Genomic DNA, 23,696 nt, shown 5'->3' with positions numbered 1-23,696 from the left:
CCCCTCAGGTGGCCGCGAGCCCCTTGTTCAACACGGCATCCAAATTCTTCCAACCGCCGGTCTTGAAGGCTCTTGGCAAACCCTCGCCATGCGTCCTTGACTGTCCTGGAACAACACGAAACGGCGGACGCACCGCCTTTCGCGTCTTTCTTTGCCTTTCCAGCCGCAGCTGCTTTTCGAGAGCCTTCCTCATTGCTTTCAGTTCATCATGGGTCAGCGGCCTCAGCATCTTCTTCATCGCCTTTGTCATGCTCTCCTTCCTGGGATGGACCCACGCGGCGGGAAGATGCTCGTAGTCTGTGGTGATAAAGGCGTGGTAGAGCATGGGGTGACGGTACTCGATGTCTTTGAGCTTGGAAGATATGTCGCCGGACCAGGCGGCGAGTTTGCGAAGTTTGAGCCATTCCTTTTGGAGGCTGAAGACGGTGGCTCTGGAGGCCGCGAGGACTCGAGTGTTTTTCATTTCGCGCCGTTCTTCGAGGGACGTGGCGGCGGGCGTCCATCCTCGCCAGCGGCTCATGAGCCAATCCTCACACCAGTCCATTGCGCGTTCCCAGTGGCCCAATTCGGCGAGATAGCGGATGCACATGTTCCAGTTTGCTCTTGTAAGTTTGAAGCCGACATTGGTGAGTTGTTCAACTGTGTTGAGAAGCCCTGGACCGTCGTTGGCTTCTCGGTACGCCTTGGCAACGACATTGAGCGGCCGTGCAAGATCGTACTGACTGGCAGGGTAGATGGTGCCCCCGGAAGTCATGCCGCTGGCGAGCACGGCATCCAGGGTATGCCGCCACATATCATGAACTTTGTCATGTTTTCCCTCCTTAAGATAGCCCAGCATCAAAGCAGAGGCAATTTCGGGCGGAAAATACTTGGCCGCCTTGTATTCGGGAAATACGTCGAGGTATGCCGTCACCAGCTGCTCAATGGCCAAGAATTCCCTTATTTCCACGAGTAGCGCGATTGCTCGCCCAATTTCATTGGTTTGCTTCTTCAACTCAACAAGCCCCGGTGAAGTATCCCCTGACAGTACGTCTGGGCCTCCCTCTGGTACCGGGAATCTCGTGCGTTGGAGCATGTTGTTCAGGTGCCCTACGAGACCTTGAGCCAATACTCTCGTGTTGTGTGATGACGGATTTTGACGGATTGCGGCTTCGACAAGAGACACGTGCGCATTGAAAGGCACAAAAAAGCCGGCAGACCGCATGTGCGTTGTAACTGCCTCTGCAAGATCCAGTTGACCTGTGCGGACGGCACCAGTCATGACTGCCGCGAAATGCTCTGAGCCGACGGGTAGGAGGCCGTTGCCGCGAGCATTTTGAAGGAGTCGATATGCCTGCTGGACTTGATTGGCGTGGCCTAGAGCCCGTAGAAGATACTCGTGAGTTTGGTGATCCCACTGTACACCATACTTTGTCATCGACTGCAAAATACTGTAGCACTCGTTTAGTTTGCCTTGCAAGCCATTGAAGTATATCAGTTGGTTCCAGACGGCTGTGCTGGTCACGTTGCGCTCGGCAAACTCGGTGCAAATTTTCTCCGCGTCCACCAAGCGCTCGTTGTGACAGTAAACCATTACCAAGGCCATGGCCATCTCCTTCGAAATCCTGACACCGGCCTTTTGGGACTGGTTATAGAAATCTAGTGTAGTTGCAAGATCTCCTTTCTTGGCCGCCGTTGTCATGACTTGTGCATAGGTGGATGAATCGGGCTGGTCCAACCTCTTGATCTCCTCAAAGCATTGAAAGACACGGGCGTGATCGTCCGTTTTTGAATAGCATTTGAGAAGCGTGTTCCAGGTACTGATATCAGGCCTCACCCCGTGCCTCTCCGTCATGACTCGAAGCTCGCGCTCGGCTCCCTCAACATCGCCAATCTCTGCGTAAACGTTCATCACAGCTCGAAAAGCTTGGGGTGTCTTCGCAGCTTCCGGTAGGAGTTTCCTGTATCTTGCCCATAGATCTTTGACGGCTGGGACGTGTCCCGTGGTGGAATAAAATTGCATAAACCTCTCATAGCCCCACTGGTCAAGATCACCCCAGGCTTTGTGCCAGTCGGCATATATTTGCGCCAAGCCGGCCGCATCCGAAGGATGATAAAATTTGAACATTTGCCGCAGTAACGAATGCGGCGGTTTTGCGTGGTCCATGGCGCGGTACTGCTGATAAATTTCAGGGAGTGCTGCGAGGCTAGCTCGGGTTTCAAGCCCATCGTTCCACCGCCTTAGCATTCGCAAGAGATATTTCTTATACAGCCTTTCGTCGTTCCATATCTGAAGAATTGTCTTTGCCTGTTGAGGCGAACATGGCTGCCGCAAAGCTTGCTGTGCTAACCAACGACGGAGCGCCCGAAGTCCATGACGTGTGTTCTCATATAGATTGATAGCTTTGACGGGTCCAGATGCTTCGACTTCCAAATAATGTTCGAAGGAAAGGTAGAGTTTAGCTAAGTCAGGGACAAATTTCAGCACCGGTACGTCAGCGCACATAGGTGAGGTCCCCGCATTACTTCTCGTGAGATGTGAAGTGTAGTCCAGCCACACCTTCAGCGCTGTCGGCCACTCCTTGTTGATAATAGCATATTCCAGGATAGATTTGAATCCTGCTCCGCAGGACCTTGTCGCAAGTCCTGTATTGAATGCGTCGATCGCGGCGGTCCCATCGCCGGAACGCAGACGTAATACCACAACAGCAGCTTGCAGCTTCTTATCCCATTTATCCATGGGTATCTGTCGAAGGATCGAGATGGCTCGGCTCGTGTCTACAGAGCCATTGGAGGCAGACAAATATATGACAACCCGAGCACAGAATTCTGGCTTCTGGCTTCGATCCAATCTGCAATATATATCCCATACGTCATGGAAATTCTTCTCTTCCGGTCTACTGAGAAAATCTGCAAGAATCGCGGGGTTTCCTTTGTGGTTCGCTTTGACAGAGTCTTGTGGAGAGTCGGGGGCAGTAGACGGCATTTTTGCAGGGGCATCTAGGGTCTGGGGATAGACTACACCAAAGCCAGGCCGTAGGGCATATTCCTCAGTTCGGTCAGTCATCTGACTGGGGCTCTCGCTGCAACGAAACAATCCAGCACTTGCGTCTACGTCTGTAGAAAGGACGGATGAAAACGTTTTTCTTGTTGATGCTCCAGTAGGCCAGTTTTCGTTCCGAGGTCGTGGGAGCGATGGATACAGACGCCTGAGATAGGCATATGTTGCACTTGGATATAGAAAATCGAGAAGAAATGTCGATGCCCAGAGACCGGCCTGTAAAGGTTGAGTGGACGGAAACTCGATGTCATGTTCTTCCAGGGCGCCTCTGATTGGGGCAGGCCAAACACTGAACAACTCAATTGCAGAGGCGCCATGCTGCCAAAATGCCGTATGGAGCTGCCTAGACCGTCTCGATGCTCGGGCCGGCTTGGAAAAAACGCGCTGGAGATTGCATGATTCCAGGCTGGCGGCTGTTCTTTCTAGCATCGGGGCTCGCGTGGGCAGCTCATTACACGAGTTGCCAAAACCTACGCCGAAGCTTGTGACAGTACGGTTTGCATGCGTGCGGTGAGAGAAACCATCGAGGTTAACAGGCTGTTGAAGTTCCCGGTCGTTGGATTGAAAATATATCGTCAAACGAAGACGTCAGTCGTTGGGCCAGATTCATCGACGGCCGTGAATGTTCAGCCATCTAAAGCGGAATGTGTGCAAGCCGAATCCCGCACAGACTTATCGTGCCCTGCATAGGCGATGGTGGTAAGATGGGTGCAGCAAGACGAGCAGATTCGATATACAGAGTGTTTGGCGAATAATTGCAAGATTGAAAAAGTTGTCGACTTGGAAATAATCACATCAAAGCCTCTGTCGGGGCTCCACCAGTACGTACCGCGTTGACTCGGCACGTGCAAGACACGGCGGAGGCCAACAGAACAGCGACATCGAACGACTGGCTCCACCCTGCCTACCACCCTGTCAAGACTACCTAGGTACTTAAGTACTTTAAGTACGTACTAGTAGTTACTAGTACTAGTACTCAAGCACACCGTCGCCCGTCCCGTCCTCGTTCTAGGTTACCTAAGTACTTAAGTTAAGTACCTAGGTAGTTGGGGTGAGTGGGACGGTTGCGTGGCAAATGCTTCAAGGACATTAGCAAAACACAAGGACGTGTAGTCAGATGGACGGCGCATATTCCGATTGGATTTTTCTTCGCATTGTAACTACTAATCGTGCCCGCCCCACTTTATGTGGTTCGGCTAGCAAAAGCCCTCACCACCAAAGGTGGTGCTCGACAGCAAGGCGGGCCGGACACCAAGGCGGGCCAATTTTCAACCTAATAACGCTATTAACCTCTTCGCCTATAATGTACACCCTTCTCGTCCCAAATTTCTAGTAGATCTAGTACAGAATCCAGACGCCATTTACGTGCCTTTTTAGCTGCTTCAAAAAACGTCCTCTTGGCGTGGTTGTGGCGCCTTTTGTCGGCATGCTCTTTATGCTTGCTGTTCGCCTGATGAACTCGAGAAAGGTCTTTGCAAAGGCGTGATTGGAAGGAGAAACGGCGAATGGTTGACGCGACAGGTATGCATTTGTTGGCGGTGACGGGAGGGGAGCCATATGAAGAGGTGCATTATCTGTTGACTGTTTTTCTAGACCGGGAAATAAAAATAGGACATGTATAGAAAACCAGATATTACAGCCCTTTTTAAAAAAAAAATCAAAAAAATCAAAGGTCGTCACTCATTCATTGGAAGCTTCAACGAAAAAAAAAACCCCGGATGTAATTACGCAGCTCATTAAAGATCCACCTGATCAATCGCCGGCCACCATTGAGACCAGGCCCCCTGCTCGTCGAGGTTATTGCTGACTTCCGCGAAAAGCTGGTTCAACAAGGTATTAGTGTCGAGCTCGTGCTCGTGCTCGTGCTCGTGCTCGTGCCCTTGAACCGGCCAAGTCGCCTGCGCCGAGGGCCGCTCCGCGCCCCGAATCTCCCGAGTATGCGCGTCGGATCTATCCACGACACGGAACTCGTGGACAGACTGGTGTAGAGTATCAAAGTCTGCTCGTGTGCGCCCCTGGTATCGTGTCCGGTCCTCGGTTGCTCGCTCGTAGAGCACGGATGCATGGTGTATCGTTTTGATCTTGCGCGTGCCGCCCTCTCAATGTTAGCGCAACGGTGGCCACGCAGATATCTTCAGGAGGGTCCTATTTTTATTTCCCGGTCTAGAAAAACAGTCAACAGATAATGCACCTCTTCATATGGCTCCCCTCCCGTCACCGCCAACAAATGCATACCTGTCGCGTCAACCATTCGCCGTTTCTCCTTCCAATCACGCCTTTGCAAAGACCTTTCTCGAGTTCATCAGGCGAACAGCAAGCATAAAGAGCATGCCGACAAAAGGCGCCACAACCACGCCAAGAGGACGTTTTTTGAAGCAGCTAAAAAGGCACGTAAATGGCGTCTGGATTCTGTACTAGATCTACTAGAAATTTGGGACGAGAAGGGTGTACATTATAGGCGAAGAGGTTAATAGCGTTATTAGGTTGAAAATTGGCCCGCCTTGGTGTCCGGCCCGCCTTGCTGTCGAGCACCACCTTTGGTGGTGAGGGCTTTTGCTAGCCGAACCACATAAAGTGGGGCGGGCACGATTACACATGGTAGCCGCACTTTGTACGAAAAAAAGAAAACAAAGGGAAAAACCTGGCCACTGTCAAAGCCAGAAGCAATCCCATTCATCTCTGTTGAGCGTTTCACTGACAATACCGTTTGGTTTCCCGATTGCAACCCCATTGCGTGTATGCCAAAGTACAGAGGCTCAATAAATCAGCCTATTCATCATGCGCGTGCTTCCTTTTGTCGCGCCCCCCCTCAAAAACCCAATCTCTTTCAGGTCGTCAATGATTCGATGCAACGCATGCTCCAGGTATCATACAAGAGGATACAGTCTTGCCAAGTCAGAAACAGTAGTGTCAATCCATTTTGATGCAGGTCATGCAAAGGTCAAGGCTGGGTATTGTCATCTGTGAGGTCGGCATGATAGTACAAGACTTCGTTCCTCAAGCCAGAGAGCATGTCAGGCGACCGAACGGGTTCGTGATCCCGTCGAGACCCTCGACTTCGGCTTCTTGTCCTCCGACGTCGTCTGAAGCTTCGGTCACTAGGAGAGGCGGTGCGGGACGGGCAGTGCTCCCGGCGAGCGCGTCTGAGCTGGTTGTACAACAAGATCTGGCTTGTAGGCGACCTCAGGATGGAGGGAGAAGTGTTGCGAGAAGGCAGCGGATATGGAGACGTAGCACGGCGTGGTGATCGTCCTCGAAGCGTGCTAGACTCGTCGGGTCTAAGAGACTTGGAGGTTCCTGCTCTAGACGAGCTTCGGGACCTCTTGCGGCCTCTAGATACCTCTTGGTCTGTAGCGAGCTGGGCCGCGTCTCGGAAAGCATCGCCAAGATCAGTTAGCGGCGACATCTTGTCCGTGTCCCGTCGTGGAAAAGATGCAGAGGGAGGATGAAAAGGCGGTATGGAAGGTTGAGATTAAAAGGGTCGCAGTCGTGTGTTGCCTTATTGATGTCTGTTGGCTGCGGAAGGAATGGGTGGGAATCACGGACACGGCGTACGTCCCCGACTGCGTGCGTGCCCCGAGGGAGAATTGAAATGGGGTAGATGTGGAAATAATAAAGGGCAGGGAATGGAAGACGGGGATGATGAGCAAGGGTGACGCAGTTGAAATACAGACAAGAAACGAAGCGAGAAAAAGAGAAAAAGACGAGTCACGACAGAGAATAACTTAAAACCTGGGAGGGGTGAGCCGTCAGGTCTGGTGTGTCTGTCTGGTAATGACGACTTGTGTTGGACAGCTAATAACAGCCGAATTATTACTGCGTACGGAGCAGGTATTGGCGTCTGTGTCGGTCGTACCTGCCCTGCCCTTGCCCACCTACCCAAGAAGGTGCTTCACCTCGTTATGCTTCGTCATGCCATTGGCAACTCTTGCACTCGCCCACTCCTCCACCAAGCCTCTCGACAAGACTATCAGTCGTCTTGACTATCACTTCGCACGAAACCCAATCCACGATTGACGCTAGACACAATTGCACCAGCCGGACGCCAGCCGGACCCAACTCCATGCACACGGACCAACGCCCAACCTGGACAAGGTCACATGAGACCTCAAGATCACGATGAAGCCACCGAACCTAGAGGTCGGCACCCGATCCTGAGAACTGCCACGGTGCCACCACAAAACGGACGGACGTGCCATCTGAATGGCGCTAGGATGGTGGCAGTCAAGCATGGCTTTCGTTCGTCCTTGGCCTTGGCTTGGGCCCGCGTTCCTTGGGTTGAGAGCCAGCCGTCTCGTTGGCATCCTCTTGTTGCCATCGCGTCCTGTGGCCACCCAGGCACTGGGCAGTCAGTTGAGTCTCGCCCAATGTCAATGTACAGGCAAGGGTCGCCGTCTCCGGTGCTCCGTCGCTGTCATGCTACGGAGCAGTGCTAGTAGCTGGTACCAGAGCAGAGCCAATCCGCCAATCCACCGCCGAAGCCACCGCACCAAGGGTAGTTACCATGATGCCATGGATCCCTGCTAGGCCGTGCATCAGAAATGCAACCCCCAACTCTTGCTTCCTTTCTCCTTTCCTCCCTTCCAGGCCAGTCAGGCCCATGCGCCCCCCTACAATACCAACAAATGCGGACGCAAACAACGCCAGTCAGTCATCTTGTTCGAGTTTGAGTGGCCAGGAGGCCTTGATTACCACCTGCCAGAACCAAGCAGAACCGCGGGAATGACAGAAGGTGTACTCCGTAGAGCCCATCAAGATGCTGCCAGCTAATCAAACACCATCTACGGAGTACCCTTTAGCCTCTCTCGTGTGTGGCAGAGACACTGGGGATTCCTATGGAAAGCCACGGAATCATCGTCTTATTCAACTGTGCTCACCCTGTGTCGAACGCTCCGGCGGCTTCGCGTGCCGAGACAAGCAATTGCTTGCTTGTTCCTGTCTTGTCTTTGAGGGATCGTGGCGAGACGTTGGATTGGGCCTCAACAGTGGGTGGCAACGGTGTTGGTAGAAAACGCTGGACACCCTGCCTGCCCTAGCTACTGGGTGTGGATGTACGTGAGTGAGTTGTTCGTTTTGTTGTACGACGGTCTACTACGACCACATGAACAACGACGCATTACGCATGAACCCGCGTACGAAGTAGGGATGCGGGAAAAAGCCAGTTTCAGGTACTTCCTGCGTACAAAAATTGCCACGGCCAGAACAGGCAGTTTGGCTGCGGACCTGACAGGAATAAACGCCACGCTTTGTCGGGAATCCGGTTACACAACCATGTGTCACCGGTGTCATGGCCTCAGGTCCAATGATCCAATGTCGAGGTTTTTTGGGGGCCAAACTTGCCGGGAGCCTAAACACTTTGACACGTCATTAGATGTCGTGCCTGTCCCGATGAGCGATATATTCCCTATCACGGTGAATAGATGAGTGAATACGGCGGAACTGGGTGACATTTGTGAGACCCTATTCGGAAACATCACCGCGAGAAATCTCGGCTGCACCTTCGCATATGTACTTGAGATGGAAAAGCGGTGATGGAGGAGCGAAAAAGTCACCTTTCGTCCTCCGTCATGCGGCCCACTCGCACCCAAATCCGCGGAACGCGATACATCACTTACTCGCCCGCACGAGGCTGGCGAGTTGGCCATCAATGTCGCGTTGCTACAACAGATACAATTGGCGGTTCTTCCTTCTCTCGGTTACGTCACGCCTTTGTCTCACCGGGTTCCAAAGCTGGTTTGCAACGCAGCTCAAGAAACGAGTGTAGCAGTGATCAGCATCAGTCATTCGCACCAAACAGACAATTGCATCCTTTTGCATTATTTGGCCACTGCCTAATCTCAACTACGTCAGTTGTTAGCCTCGCCGGCAATCATTCGCCAACCGCAATTCAGCTCAACATACGGAGTAGATCAGGAGACCCCTAGTTCGTGCCGACCGTGACGCCGAGATTTCTTCACATGTGTGCCGCTTGTGCTCCTCGAAGTGAGGAGGCGTTTGCGGTTTCACTGCTGTGAGTTCGGGGGGTACAGCGTCTGGGAAGCCCGCTTCGGCCAGTCAAACCAATGTCTAGAATCCGCGTAGTAGAGACCCGGGAGGATAGATGGGTATCACTAGTTAATTCATCCTGGACATCAGGCTTCCCGTGACCTAGGACAGGCGGCATGTCCCAGAACGCCATGCCGTGGTGAAGCTATAACCGACAGAAGAGAGGCGCTGATTCGAGCCTCTCCAGGGCTCTCATCCTCGGGCGCTTCTCCTCCTCGTCCCTTTGCCTCGTCTTCCTTCACGTCGGAAGCCGCCAAAAGTCATGAGGAGATCCCCCTCAACCGCTCCCACTCGTGCTCCGTCATGCCAAAGTCCAGCTCATCATGCCACGCGCGGTTAAAATAGCAGACCTCCCTCCGGCGTCCCTCCAACCTGAAGCCGATATCCCGATACAAATGGATGCCCCTCTGGTTGTAGCTAGCGGCAATCATGCAAACGGTGTGCAAACCAGCATGCTTGAACGCCCAGTCAACCATCCAGTTGATCGCCTCCCTGCCGTACCCTTTGTTCTGATATGGCTTGCCGAGCACGATGCCCATGTGGGCTGATCGGTGATGGGCATTTCGGGAGTTGATCCCCCCCCAGCCAAGACACATAGTTCCGATGATGGTGGGCTTCTTTTCCTTCTTCTTGTCCTTGTCCTTGTCCCTGTCCTTGTCCCCCTCCTCTGTCGACTCTTTCTCGTCTTCCTGCTCCGTGGGGCGGAGACAAATTGCCACTCCGAGGAGAGCCTTGCTCAGGGCGTCTAGGCTGTCATCGAGATCGGATTGACCCATGGGCGCGAGGGCTCGAGCTGATGAGAGAGACAGCACGACGGGATCCTGCTCGGTTTGCGGAAGGAAGTCTCTGACGCCTTGGTCGTTTCTGTCGATTTTGATGAATTCCAGGCGCGAGGTGCGCCACGCGTTGACCACGTCAGCGGTCGAGTAGCCCACGTCGTAGGCAGAGCCTGAGTCGATCGCGACAGACATGGTCTGGTGGCTGCAAATTGCAAAGTCTTGGGGCGGGCAGAAACGGTGGCTGTTGATCTGATTGACAAGGGCGTCGTGGCCGGGCGTTTTGTACCCGGGGTAAGTTAGGTAGCCTTGGATCGTTGGCGGGACCGAGGGCATCGCGGGCGGAATTGGTCCCAGACTTTCCAGACTCGGGTGTTTGTCGCCGACGCCGCCGGCTCACCAACCACATGCTTCAGCTCATCCACGCCGGCTGACTCACTCGGGATGCCGCGCGGCTGCACGTGGCTGGCTTGGCGTCGCGGGCTGCTGACGCCATTCCCAGATGGACGAGACGGCGAGTCTTTGGCTTCCCCTGAGAGAGACCGGGGAGGCGCATCCGCTGTGGATGCTCACCTGGTTCCCAACTGTCCGGGATATACGACTACACATTACCGCCTCTTGCGCCAAGGCATTCTTCTAATGGAAATAGCCAAAAAAGCCCCAAGTCAGCAGCCCCAGGCTGGGCTCACCACTGCCAGTAGCCCGTGACATGCGCTTTCCAAGATGGACGAGCAAACAAGCAGACCTGACAGTATTTGACCTGCAGCGGATGAGTCTTTCGGTAGCCACGCCCATGGTCTAACACGTATCTAAATGACAAGCCGTCATCTACTATTGCCTCGCCATCTCGGTTGTCCTCCTACACAGCCCGGCATCGTCCCAATTCTCGCTGCCAACCCCCTTGCGCGCAATGAACAAATTATCCGGATCCACAGCCTGCTTCACGTCGTACAACTTGGCGTAGTTCGTCCCCCAGAAAGACTTTTGAAAGTCCTTCTCATTAGGGTCTGCTTCGTTGAGGTACGCACCCATCTGCGGCTCCAAAGCTCGCAACTTTTCCACCTTGACATTAGTCAGCTCCTCCTGGATAGCCTTGATTTCCTTCGCAGAAGTGGTGCTGTTCCAGTCCACGGCAAAGGCAACATGGGTAAGTGTGTTCCGCCAGGCCGGATTGAGGGCTGAGTCGATGGTAGCATCGGCAGCAGCTCCACCGGCGACGACGTGCCCCGTAAATCCCGTGGGTGACAGTTTTGTGATATCTCGAAGGGCATCCGTGAGACGCGCAGGACCACTGTCAGAGAGGAGAAAATCCCGCGACACCATACGTGAGCCGACTATCGCAATACCGCCTGTTCCATCCGCTAGGCCGGGGAGTGAGCCGAGGATAAAATCGGATACTCGGGGGTACATGGAGATGTTGTATCCGGATCCAGGCCCGGCATACCGGTCAAGTTCTGCCATCATGGGGGTCACAGCCGTTTGGATAACTTGTTCGCGTGTCACGTCAAGGAACCCGAACAGGCCTGTCAATTCGAGTACCTTGGTTCCGTTAATGTCGCGTGGCACAGAGCTGATCCCGTAGTAGCCTGCTCCTCCGGCCGCCGATATGGATGGCAGATGGACATGGAAGGCTCTCACCATGTCCCAGTATGCCGACGAGTTGGCAGCAAGTGTACCGAAGCCAAAGCTCGCGAAGCCAGAGGGCACGTCGGGAAAGGTGCGAATGGTGACGCTGACGACGACGCCGAATGTGCCGCCCCCGCCGCCCCGAAGAGCCCAGAAGAGGTCTTTGTTCTTGTAGTTGTTTGCTGTGACTAGCTCGCCCTTTTGAAGCGTGACGAAAGACGTTTCAGCACATTATAAACTTTCTGTAGTCTTTGGGGGCTAGACATCTTACCTTGGCATTGACAACCTTGAACTCCAATGCATTGTCAGATGCCATCCCCTTCCAATTGCCCAACGGCGAATGGCCTCCGCCCTGAATGTAACCGCCAGCAGCACCGACGGTATGTGACAGGCCAGCAACGACGGTAACATTGTGCTTCGCAGCAGCCACATACAATTCCTTTAGCTGGACTCCCGCTCCAAACGTCACAGCAGGGCCATGTGACGCCGAGGGATTATCGGCCGCACCGTCTGGAACAAAGCTGTTTGTAAAACTCATGCTCTTCATCTTATAAGTTGATATCTGGAGCGACTCTGGTGCGGTGGAGCGGCCCAGGAAGCAGTGGCCCGAGTTCTTGATAGCTAATCGGATGTTATACTTGGCCGCAAAGCGAACAGCAGCTTGTATGTGTTCTGCCGTCTCCACGAGGGCCGAGTATAACGACACGCGACCTTGCCCGCAGGGGATATCTTTGGGTTGGTCGAAGTAGCAGGTCTGCTTCTTCTCCGGCCGTGCTTCCCAGTTTGTCCATTGCACAGCACCCGGTTGAGCGGACCGCCAGACAGAGTTGTTGGCGTTTTGTTCCGCCACGGCACATGACGCAGCGACGGGAGATGGTTTGAAGCAGGGCGCCGCGACGGGACGAACGGCTTGCAGGTTGCCTTGGATGGTGGAATTGAGGGCATTCCACGCATCGTTTGAAGGCCAGCAGTTTTCGTGGGCACGACAGCGACATGATGAATAGTTGTTGTTGTAGTTGTTGTAGCTGCCGTCAGTCTCAACGGCTTGAGATGCTTGCGTGGAAGAGGTAAGGAGGATTGATACTGCTATCTTCCCCAACAACACCATTGTTGCGAGTGCATGCGCAGGATTTCGTATGCCAATGTGTAGTGCGAGTGTGCCTTGGACACCTGATTGAATTACTGCGTCAAACATTGAAGTTCCATGGCCCCTTTTATATTCATTTGATAGCGTCCTCAATGCCGCTGACAATGCCGCCGCCCGGGTCAAATGGCGCAATCGAATATGTCACGCAGCCCGTCACATCTTGGGCTCTTGGGTGAGAATCATAATCGCAGTGACGCAATATGATCACTCAGCAGTGGCCAAGCTGTGCGGAGGATGCGAATGCGAAATACGACGCAGCGTCGCGGGTGCCTCCGCCACACAATTCACGAAAATGGGCCACTTTTGGTCATGATGGACCTCGAGCCGCCTTGTAGTGCACGTCGTCGGATGTAATGCTCCATCGGGTCCGTCGAGGCTCCGAGATGGCGATGCTGTACGGAGTACAGAGAGTCTGTCTGGTACATAGAAGAGAGGAGGAGAGGAGGAGAGGAAGAGACCAAGAGAGGAGAGGGAGTTGCCGCAGCCTCAGGGTAGCCTAAGCCTCTTCGGGCATGATGACCCGCGAGTCAGCGCCGTCACAAGCCGGGCGCGACGTGGCCCGCTCATTATTCATGATTAAACGAGCATTCGACGAGCCAACGTCCAACGTCCATCATCACTGCATCACCCATTCGTTACCATCCATTCCGCTTCAAAGGGCAGCGTGTGTCGTCGAGAGCCTGTGTATCTAGTCGGCCGAGCCCACCGGCCGATCAGGGCAAATTTTCGACATTTGTCTCCATCCAGCTATCCACACGTCATCTCCTCCTTCCTCGGCCTCTCCTATTCCTGCAACGCAGCGCAACAGCTCAAGTTTGCTCCAGCTCTTCACCGTATCACCGCCACGACGGCGAACTTACGTTTCTGGCCGGCCTTCGAACTCGCACAAAATATCTCACCTCCGAAGCGCACCCCTTTTGCCCACGAAACACTCGTGGTGCGCCCACCCACCCCTTTCTCCCTTTCGTGATGGCTCCCTGCCCAACTTCAACGTCCAGCTAAGCCATGCCGCGGGATCGCCCACCCACCACCGGCTACGAGCGCCTGGCCCAAGCCGACCAGTTCAGTGACGACTCGGACGATGATCCCCTCGCCGCCTCCTCTGCCTCCCTGCAGCCGGCCTCTGCGCCGCGCTTCGCACCCATCACACAGCCTCGCCATCGCTCCGGCGTCATGACCCCCAAGGCCCACCAGCGGCCCAAGTTTCGAAGACGAGTGGGTTCTCATGGCGGCGTCGATCTCAAGGCCATCAATGCAAGATTGGAACGGTGGGCGGACGAAATTGCTTCTCGGTTCAAGCGCAGCAAAGGCAAGGGTATCTCCGGCCAAGAGGAACGACTCGAGATTCACCACTCCGTCTTCCAGCCTCCAGAAGGAGTGCGTCCCGTTACGGCAGAGCGACTGGCTGAAGAACAACCTGGCGTCATGACCAAGGCCGAGTTTGAAGCCATTGTGGAAAGCGTGCGGCTTGCCATTCGACAGGAGGTTCACCCGAGTATGATTTCGCAAGGCAGCTCTGGTAGTTATTTTGCAAGGAACCCAGATGGCAAGATTGTCGGCGTGTTTAAGCCAAAGGACGAGGAGCCGTATGCCGCGGGCAATCCGAAATGGAACAAGTGGATTCACAGAAACCTCTTTCCTTGCTGCTTTGGGCGAGCTTGGTACGTCTTGAATCTGAACCTGCTGCTGAGTCCCAAGTACAAAATCTTGGTTGCAATTACTCACCCGCCCCCCGCAGTCTTATTCCCAATCTGTCCTATGTCAGCGAGGCAGCAGCCTACGTACTCGACTGCCAACTCCGCACCCACCTCGTCCCCTACACAGACGTCGTCTGGCTATCGTCAAAGTCATTCCACTACCCATTCTGGGACCGTCGCAGCTTCCATCGAAAGAAGAAGCCATTGCCTGCGAAGCCAGGTAGCTTCCAAGTCTTCCTCAAGGGTTACAAGGACGCAAACGTCTTTCTGCGGGAGCACCCCTGGCCCGATCAATATTGGTCCGGATTCCGAGCAAACGATACGCATAGGAGCCGCAAGAAGAGATGGACGGAAAGCTGCCGCCCATCTACATCTGGGTCACCGGAGGATGCTGATTCCAGCGGTGACGAATCGCAAGAGACTGTTGACGGGTCTTCCGGTCCGCCGCGGTTCACGTGGACGGAGCAAACTAAGCAGTCCTTCAGGGAGGAGCTCGAGAAGCTTGTCATCTTGGACTACATCATGAGAAACACAGATCGTGGGCTTGACAACTGGATGGTCAAGGTGGACTGGGAGACGGGCACGGTGTCTGTGGCTTCCGATCCCGTACATCTGAATATGGAAACACCATCACAGGGCGATGAGGAGAGCGCTCCGCGACCCATTGATCTGGAGCAGACGCCGCAGACTGCTACCAGTGCATCGTACCCATATAGGAGGCAGAGGCCCATGAATGCTTCGAGCAACAAGCTGGCATCAAAGGATCCAGCCGTGTATGTCGGCGCCATTGACAATTCGCTTTCTTGGCCTTGGAAACATCCTGATGCATGGCGAAGGTAAGACTACACCTGATAGATCATTTTTCACACAAGTCCCATGACACAACAGTCGCTAACAAGTCGTCTGGTAGCTTCCCATTCGGCTGGCTGTTCCTTCCTGTAGACCTCATTGGTCGGCCATTCTCGCAAAGGACGAGAGATCACTTCCTTCCCCTCCTCACCTCGACAGCTTGGTGGGCGCAAACCCAGATGGCGCTCAAGAGAGTCTTCCAAGTCGACGAAGATTTCCAGGAGCGCATGTTTGCCAAGCAAATCGCCGTCATGAAGGGCCAGGCTTGGAATGTTGTGGAGGCACTCACAACCCCAGACCACGGTCCCCTCGAGCTCACTCGGCGAACCAAAGTATGCGTTTGGGACGATTTGGTCGACGTGCCGGTTGCAGTGCCCATGCGGGTGACATCTTCCGAGCTGCGGCGTAACTCCAATGCCCGTCCGTCTATGGACGAGGCCGACATCGCCAGCTCTGTACCGGTTGCCCAAGACTCGTCAGCCGACCTGCTCGGACTGCAGGCCGCCCCGGTGGACATGCCACGCTCTGGCCGATTCGACGAAATTTCAAGCCCCAACGATGACGGTGCCCGATCGCCCGACGAGCTGAGACGATCCACGACCGGGCCTGACGGGAACCCGTTCGCGAAGCAGGCAGGGTCACGCTCGCTAAACGTCTACGAGCCAACTCGCCACGGGCCCTACCAACAGCGGAGATACTCGTTTGCTTCACCGGCAGCTGCAAGACGGAATGGTAACAGCATAGCCCAGCAGCTGTACGGTGACTCGCATGATCCGTACGACGGTGACGACCTCGAAGGGGACTTGGGCTATGCAGCAGCAGAAGGCCAAATGGGAAATCGGCGCAAGGTTATCGTGGAGCGACTCGAAGCCGTCAAGAGCAGAAACCCCGTCTTCACCTGGTGCTAATCAGGGCCGACGCCATACAGTTCAACCAAGGGAAAAACTCGCACTTCTTTGGCAGCTTGCATGTTGCCATTGAGTTCGGATGGTCTGGTCTAGTCAGCTACTGCCACTTACCAGCGCAAAGGTGCCGGTGCCCGTCGCGTTTGGCAGTGCAACACCCACAACTGCTACTGCAGGGACGAGTCTACCACACTTATCCGTCCGTGGGCAAGAGTCGTCCAACTCGAGTCGGTGTTTGAACAGGGTTTCCCGTACTTGGGCCGTCTGTTATCAGTTCACGACAGAGATGTGACCCAAAAGCCAGCCAACCGCTCCCGTTGGTACCTGATGCCGTCACGCCAGCCCAATTTGTGACTGGTCATTTTATACAATGATGTAATCATAAACAAGGCAGTTTTGTCTCCCCCCCTTTTTCCCCCCTCACCTTATTCTCCGGTCCGCTCGTTACTCCGCTGCAGCGCTTTCATTTTCATTAGTACAGACAGACCTTGCCAAGGGTTGCACAGTAACTGTGCATGCTTAATTAGGCTTTCCTGGTGGAACGCACAGGTTTCAATAGCAGAGTGAGTGGTCAACACTCATGTTCCACAGCACGGATACGATAGACTTGATCATCGTACTCTGTACCGAGTTAGTAGACTATAGCAAAATGTGGCGAAAAATTATGGTTGCTTCTACTTTTTTTTCTTCTTTCCACACACCCTTGTGCTTGGCCATGGCGGCAGCCCGCCTTTGAGATTTCCACTCGGTCGCACCGTGAGCATTCGGCAAAAATTTGCCCCAAGACGCTCCGTACATGAAGCTTCCACCAGCATTTCTCCATGGCCCAGAACCAGGACTACGGCAACATGTCTCAGCTCAAAGAGTCAGAACCCGATACAATGACGCAAACGAGACTTGCCCAAAACCCGAGGATCTGGTCCCCCACGCGACGCGCCAACCCGACGGCCCCCCCCCAATGCGAGGCATGGCCCGCGCCGGTCCATACTCGAGATCGCCGTGTTCATGGCAAAATTCAAAGCTAGCAAGGCGCGGTGACGGGGACTTGGTCCTCGAGCCAACATTGTCGCGTAGTGAATCCTGGCGTTTCTCAGTCTCGATTCGACGACACTTGTACGGAGTAGTCGGTACCCGAAGTCGCCGTCTGACGGGGTTTCGCTTGTAGTCATTCGCGGCAAATCCATACCGTTGAATAACAATAAGTGAGACGCCTGGCAAATTTGCCCCTTCTGCACAGCCCTATTGTAGGAGGGAGGTGCATCAACCACGGTCCACGACACCTCTCGCATCCGACGCCGGCTGAGATGCTGATGCTGAATTGCTGTGCATTCTGTGCCGCCACTCTTGGTCCCCTGGTGCGCAAGGGTATTCATTCGATCCAGTGTCTGGCTTTGTGAACTATTGTCCCGGTTCTCGAGGCGCAATTTTGGAGATGGCCAGGGATTTTTGCATGTCCACACTTCCCACGCTCCCCTCGTCCTTGTACCCTTGCAAATGCCTGTTGTCTCCGCGGTGGTCTTTATCGGTGTATCCAGGGTCTCTGCATAGTTCTTAATCTGCCGCGTACACGCGATAGGACGGATCATGAGTTTGGGTGATCTGACTTGGGACTTTGCCGAGTCCACCCCGTATATCTATCTGCCTTGTCATTTCGCGAGAAATTGATCTGCCCGGTTCGCTAGATGGAACATCATTTGCCGCGTGCATATGGTGGTTCTGTTTTCTTCCACTTGTCTGGGGTCGTGCTTTTTAGATCGTACTTCAGTCCGCGGTACTCCGTACTTCAGGGATCAGTTCTCACAGCGAGAAGCATGTTTCGTGGCCCTTCTGGTTTGGCTTGTAGCTGGGCAAGATCTCTTGCTACTTTGGTATTTCGGTTCCAATGACCAAGAAATGACACTCGAGGTCCACTAGGGTGGGTGCCATGAAGCCTGGTCACGCACGTTCAAGGCCTCTGATTGGAGAATGCAGCTCTGATTGACCTGCTCGTACATTCCTTCGGTCACTCCTCCTTCGCTAGGTCCCTACCTGATGCTCGTGGCTGTAGGTTTCGAGAGTCAGGACTGCCAAAGATGCGGACAGGCCTGCAACAAGATGGATATGCCTCTTGTAGGGTTGGATGCCGTCTACATCCCGGTTGCCGTCCCAAAATCATCTAGGGGCTTCTAGGACAATGTCAAGAGATCAGGGCCACCAGGCTTTTCCCGTTCAGAGCCCCTTGCCGCTCTGCTGCAAGGATGGACAGTGGCTTTAGACTTGGGGCATAGTAGCATCCATATCCACAAGGGACAAAAGCGCTGCGAGGCCGGAGCAACGTCGGTCCTACCAATCTTGATAATCCTCGCGGTACCGCTCCGCACTACTATTATGATTAACGAACAATCCGCCATGAGTATGCGGAGTACCGTAATGGATTTTTGGGAGAGCATGACATATTTTCTGAAGCGTTCTTAACTCCGTTATATCTCTGACCGCTCGCCAAACGCGGGTGTTTGGTACTTCTGTTCAGGCTCGGCACAATGAAGTCGTTGCGTGCTGTAAAGTCTCGTTTTTGGCCTGTCTACGTGGGTGAATGTCGAAAGCATCGAGTCGGCCTGTGAGGAAAATAGCGAAGTAAGATGTTCCACCTCACGTTGCGGCACGCCCATGCCATGGAGTACAACAGCGTCATTGTTCGCAATGCACATGAGCACAAGCCCCCCTTGGGTCATTTCAAAGTCAGACAGCATCATTGGTTGCGAGCAGTTTTGCCCTCCAGTCAGGTTTCCGAAACGGCGTGATTGACTTTTAAGATCTTATTCTTAGCTCTTCGTTGAAGCCGGACCCTGCGGATCCATGGTGCGTCTTCACAGACACAAGTCGGGCTTCCGTCTCTGCCCTCCATCTGAACCCACCCCTGGACGTTGGTGGGCTTCTGGTTGATTGGGTGGAACAAACAATAGCTGGCTGCGTCGAGGTTTGTAAACGGAAGGACTGAGCCACGTAGTTGGTGAAGCCAGTCTTCTGGACGTCTCAGCGCTCCGTTAGGTTTTCCGTTGTCAAACACAAACCAGGACCAAATAGTGTCAGGCATTCCTTCCTTCACAAACAATATTTTCCGCCGTTGACTTACAGCTTCTGCGGCTAGTCATATGACGCTGTAGGCTTGCTTTGTGGTTGGAAGGTCTGGCAAACGGACTGGAATCGTTCTTTCGCATTCCGTATGTCTGTTTCTTTCACGTGAAAACAGTAATAACACTTGCATGCCCCTGTCCTGCTGAGTCTGCAACCCCTTGACCAGAAGCAGTACTTAACCATCCATCAATTCAGGACATGGACACCGAGTAAGGATCATCATGAGCTCCGAAGTCAGGCGTGGCACTAACGGCCCAAAAAAGGGATGGGACTGTTCCTCTGGACGAATCGTTTGAGGAAACTTTGCAGCATCACGGTCGAACTTATCAAAAGCACGCTGTGACCAACGGGGTGTATTTTTGCCCAGTTGACGAGGTAAATCCTGTCTGTTCACCGACGACCGAAAGACTGGTAACCACGACGCGCTGACATTGGGGAATAGGAAGAGGTCGCACGTCTCGAGATGATGCACTCTGTTCTCCGTCGGGTTTTTGATGGCAGACTTATATTTCCACCGGTGGACGAACCGAAGCGAATCCTCGATTGCGGCTTTGGGGCCGGTGACTGGGCTATCGATGTTGCGAGGAGCTTTCCAGACTGTGAGGTACGATAACACGACGAACCCCGTGGCGGAACATGGCATTTGGCAAAAGGAAATACGTGAAACATGTTTGTTCCACAGTTTCAAGGTGTACAAAGAGGTGCTTCAGCAGCCATACTGTTTTGCTGACCGTGTGTTTCTAGGTGGTTGGCGTTGATGTCTGTCCCAAAATGATACCTGAAGACCAGCCAGATAACGTAGATTTCCAAATCGACGACTTGAACGCGAGGTCAGCAAAGCTCTTGTCAGAAATGGACTACCTGTGACTAACTTTGGTAATCTCGCCAGTTTTACCTTCCCCCGGAACCATTTCGATGTAGTTCACAGCCAAATGATGTCTGGTGGCATTAACGCAAGTCGGTGGCCAAGCTATATGCAAGATATCTTCCGTGTGCTTCGTCCTGGAGGTTGGTGTCAGATGGTCGAAATATACTTCAATGCGCAATCAGACAACGGCACTTTGCACAGAGGCGAGTAATACCGCATGTCCGCTTTTTGAGGCAGGGTTTAACACAGTTGGAGAAGCAGCTCACGCCCTGTCCATATGGTCCTGCATGTATCTTGATGCAATGCATCCTATCAAAGACACCCGAGCAGCTCTCCAGCTCGACCGTTGGATGGTGGATGCGGGTTTCACGAATGTTGAGTCACGGCTGATAGTCTTGCCAATGAGTCCTTGGTCAAAAGGTATGTGGTTTGCAGATTCGTTGAAACATGGTTGAAGACTGAAGTACCCCGTCATCAGATGCAAGAGACCGCAACATAGGATCTGCAAATAAAGAGAACGTGTCCCAATTGCTGCATTCATTGGCCTTGTATCCATTGACGAAGTTGAGACAGTAAGCAGGCCCACGGTGGCGTGAAATCCGGAGTTAGTTGACAGTTGCCAGTGTGATGATCGAACCCTACCAGAATTTGATTCATGATGCGAGAGAAGAGGCGGCTAATCCCTTGTACAAGGTATGAAGTCGACAGATGCCAAACGTCGTTTTGCAAAGTCTAAAAGACTAACTAATTTGAACCGGGAACAGGCCTATTTTCCATTGTAAGCATCGTCGAGAGTGGAAATGCTTCATGTCCAGGCGCCAACTAAGGTCAAGGACGAGTTCAGCCGGCTAACATTGTGTGTCAGATATGTTTGTATTGGGCGTAAACCTGAAGCATAATGCCATGGCCAAAGGTTCTCCATGAACATTCGAGGCCTGGACCATTTGGGTCAATGCCAACCTACATTGTTAGTGAGACCCATGTCGAGCCCGGCGGCATCTTGTACATGGTGCTGGGATGTGCGGCGTTTGATGGCCTCCAACTTGTTCGGCCCTTGAGCGGCGGGACTACTGGTGAAGAAGAGGTTGAAATGTTTCAAAAAGACGGTATTGCAAAGCAGATGTCACGGTGGAGCGCTGGATGGAGTCGGCGGTTGTCGTTGGCGGTCGCGCTTTCCGAGTTGGCAGGGCATTCAGGAATCGGCACGCAGGCAGGCGAGACGGGGCGCCCAAGCGAGTTCAATGCCAACGTTGTTGGCGCGTCTTGATTTTCGAGAGTCGGACTTCGGGTGGCCGAGAGTCCGAACGCATGAGGAGGGCAACATCAAGCAAGTTCACTCCAAGCGTGGGAATGCCACGCTTGCCATCTTGTCACAGAACTGGGCTCAAGACGGTTCAGAGAAAATAGCTACACCAACAATACAGCGGATGTGCCAGCACTTATTTTGGCTAGTTGACGCGTTCCTACGGGTGGGCACACCGATGCCGACAACGGGAACCCGACGACTGCAACGTGACGGCGAGTTGAGTCGAATCCATCTACAACCCAAGCCATGGATGGCTCAGCACCGAGACGTGAAAGATGTTGGGCCGCTGCGCCTATTCCAGCCAGTCAGGTCAGGTTGTCAGCTCCGCGCTGGGCAGTCGTCAGCCGTGAGCAAGATAATCGTTGAAATGTAATGTAATGTCGTAGACGACGGGGCAGATAGACTCGATTCTTGGGCAGAAGTTTGCACAGCATGGCACGTACGGCGCTTTGTAAATGACTATTCGTTATTGGACAGCGCGCGCTAGGACCAAGTCGCAAACGTGTGGCCAGGCATCGTCGACGTCCCACAGCTGGTTTCTGTTTCTCCACAGCCGGGCTCCAGGTCGCAAATACTCCGTACACCTCGCGCATTGCCCTTGGCTTCATCAACAGCCCAGCCGACCCCCTCCCACCCCATCAATTGGGCTCAGCAAAATGGCATGCAATCGAGCAGTGTCTCTTCTCTCAGCCGTGCGCCGGGCACAGCCAGCCCGCCTGCCCCGTCTGAAAGCCGTCCCGTCCCCCTCGACGCAGCGATGGCACCCAGCATACTCGACGACCACCGAGGATACTCCCCCGCCCTTCCTGCAGAGGCTCAAGGGAGACCTCAAGACCGCCATGCGAGCCAGGGACGCACCGCGACTGTCCGTGCTACGATCCATCATATCTGCCAACCTCAACGCCTCCAAGACCGCCAACCCGGTTCGGACCGACGTGCAGCTTGTCGCCCTGATGCGCCGTATTCAAAAGAATGCCCTAGATGCCGCGGCTGATGCCAAGGCCGCGGGGCGCCAAGATATCGTCGAGAAGGAAAACGTACAGATCCGTATTCTGGACGAGTACCTGGCCGGCAGCGGTATCCAAACCCTGGGAGAAGTCGAGCTAAAGGCATTGATACAGGAAGCAGTTGATGCTTCCAAGGGTGCTGGAACGGCAACAAGGTCCCTTATAGGTGACGTGATGAAGCGCTTGTCCAGCGCCTTGGAGGGCAAGGATGTGGACAAGAAGGCCGTTGCCGACATGGTCAAAGAGTTGGCTGGCCGATAAAGGACGGGGGCGCCGACATGCAACCCCATGTATTATATCATTGTACCATGCCGGCTTTTAGCGACAATTGATACCACAACTCTCACTCCTTGCTGGTCCAACGAGTAGACCATTCTGGCATATACGGAACTCCCGAATGTACAAGTCGAATGATGCATGACGGCCATCAAGACTTGACATGGGGGCAGCGATAAACAACGGAGACTGAGGTCGACTGACACCCCATGTGAGACAACCGTCCGGCGTTCGTGCTTCTATTACTGCTCCGTGAAGTATTCATCAGTTCCGTTCTTTGAGAGAAATGCCGCCTTCGACTTCCATCACCGGCCACCAATCGACGAGCACAGCGGCAATATCTGCAGCCGCCCCACCCAAGCTCAACGGCCGATGAGCGGAAAACAGGAACAGACTCCTGAGAATGACTCATCCAATCGAGTTGTTGGACTTGCTCCCCCTTCCCTTGTCGCCAGGGCAACACTTTACTGCTCCAAGCGCATTTATAACTACCAGTTACTCCTTGCCACGTCAGTCGCCTTGACCCAGGTTGTCTTCACCCCGCGTGGCTACCCTGCACCTTGAACCGATAACATCAGAAGCCTCCAACCATGTCCCGCACGAATATCAGCTCTGGCTCAGAATTCGAAGTCGAGATTGGATATTCTCGTGCTGTCGTCGTAGATGGTTGGGTCATGGTATCCGGCACCAAGGGGTAGGTCCGCAGACGGGGTCCACGAACAGTTTAACAAGCTTCGATTTATCGCAACTGATTTCTGCCGTCAAGGTACAAGTACGGAACCGGTGAAATATCGGACAATGTGGCAGAGCAGGCGGAGCAAGCCCTGCGCAACGTCGACCGAGCGTTGACGCAGGCTGGTTCTTGCATGGCGGACGTAGTTCGCGTCCAGTACATCTTGCCGGATCGTGACGACTTCCCCGCGACTGGCCGGTGCTGAAGAAGTGGTTTGGACATGTGGAGCCTGCTGCCACGATGACTCAGTCTGCGTTGATGAAGGAGGAGATGAAGGTTGAGATTGAGGTGACCGCAAAGAAGGTAT

At 53.9% G+C, this 23,696-nt stretch overlaps 7 protein-coding genes across 7 annotated transcripts; 3 read left to right on the top strand and 4 right to left on the bottom strand.

Annotated features, from left to right (window-relative positions):
* Positions 1-4: 4 nt before the first annotated feature.
* On the bottom strand, positions 5-2,965 carry MAM_01140 (Tetratricopeptide-like helical; the record flags this gene model as incomplete). The annotated part of the gene is made up of 1 exon (XM_040819939.1): positions 5-2,965. The coding sequence occupies one exon, from the start codon at positions 2,963-2,965 to the stop codon at positions 5-7; it is 2,961 nt and encodes a 986-aa protein (XP_040683204.1).
* Positions 2,966-4,776: 1,811 nt separating this feature from the next.
* On the bottom strand, positions 4,777-5,493 carry MAM_01139 (uncharacterized protein; the record flags this gene model as incomplete). Its single annotated transcript, XM_040819938.1, has 3 exons — positions 4,777-5,136; positions 5,329-5,419; positions 5,465-5,493. The coding sequence occupies 3 exons, from the start codon at positions 5,491-5,493 to the stop codon at positions 4,777-4,779; spliced, it is 480 nt and encodes a 159-aa protein (XP_040683203.1).
* Positions 5,494-9,345: 3,852 nt separating this feature from the next.
* Positions 9,346-10,197, bottom strand: MAM_01138 (Acyl-CoA N-acyltransferase; the record flags this gene model as incomplete). The annotated part of the gene is made up of 1 exon (XM_040819937.1): positions 9,346-10,197. The coding sequence occupies one exon, from the start codon at positions 10,195-10,197 to the stop codon at positions 9,346-9,348; it is 852 nt and encodes a 283-aa protein (XP_040683202.1).
* A 495-nt stretch (positions 10,198-10,692) lies between these two features.
* On the bottom strand, positions 10,693-12,595 carry MAM_01137 (FAD binding domain-containing protein; the record flags this gene model as incomplete). Its single annotated transcript, XM_040819936.1, has 2 exons — positions 10,693-11,685; positions 11,759-12,595. The coding sequence occupies 2 exons, from the start codon at positions 12,593-12,595 to the stop codon at positions 10,693-10,695; spliced, it is 1,830 nt and encodes a 609-aa protein (XP_040683201.1).
* Positions 12,596-13,639: 1,044 nt separating this feature from the next.
* On the top strand, positions 13,640-16,088 carry MAM_01136 (phosphatidylinositol 4-kinase; the record flags this gene model as incomplete). The annotated part of the gene is made up of 3 exons (XM_040819935.1): positions 13,640-14,295; positions 14,373-15,167; positions 15,242-16,088. 3 exons carry the CDS (start codon positions 13,640-13,642, stop codon positions 16,086-16,088), a joined length of 2,298 nt encoding a protein of 765 aa, XP_040683200.1.
* A 5,941-nt stretch (positions 16,089-22,029) lies between these two features.
* MAM_01135 (Aspartyl/glutamyl-tRNA amidotransferase subunit B-related protein) lies at positions 22,030-22,641 on the top strand (the record flags this gene model as incomplete). Its single annotated transcript, XM_040819934.1, has 1 exon — positions 22,030-22,641. The coding sequence occupies one exon, from the start codon at positions 22,030-22,032 to the stop codon at positions 22,639-22,641; it is 612 nt and encodes a 203-aa protein (XP_040683199.1).
* A 605-nt stretch (positions 22,642-23,246) lies between these two features.
* Positions 23,247-23,594, top strand: MAM_01134 (endoribonuclease L-PSP; the record flags this gene model as incomplete). Its single annotated transcript, XM_040819933.1, has 2 exons — positions 23,247-23,350; positions 23,423-23,594. 2 exons carry the CDS (start codon positions 23,247-23,249, stop codon positions 23,592-23,594), a joined length of 276 nt encoding a protein of 91 aa, XP_040683198.1.
* Between the last annotated feature and the right edge of the window lie 102 nt (positions 23,595-23,696).

Source organism: Metarhizium album (genome assembly GCF_000804445.1).
Source record: "Metarhizium album ARSEF 1941 chromosome Unknown scaffold_1, whole genome shotgun sequence".
NCBI classification, from domain to species: Eukaryota; Fungi; Ascomycota; class Sordariomycetes; order Hypocreales; family Clavicipitaceae; genus Metarhizium; species Metarhizium album.
This window is presented reverse-complemented; position numbering and strand designations above follow the sequence as displayed.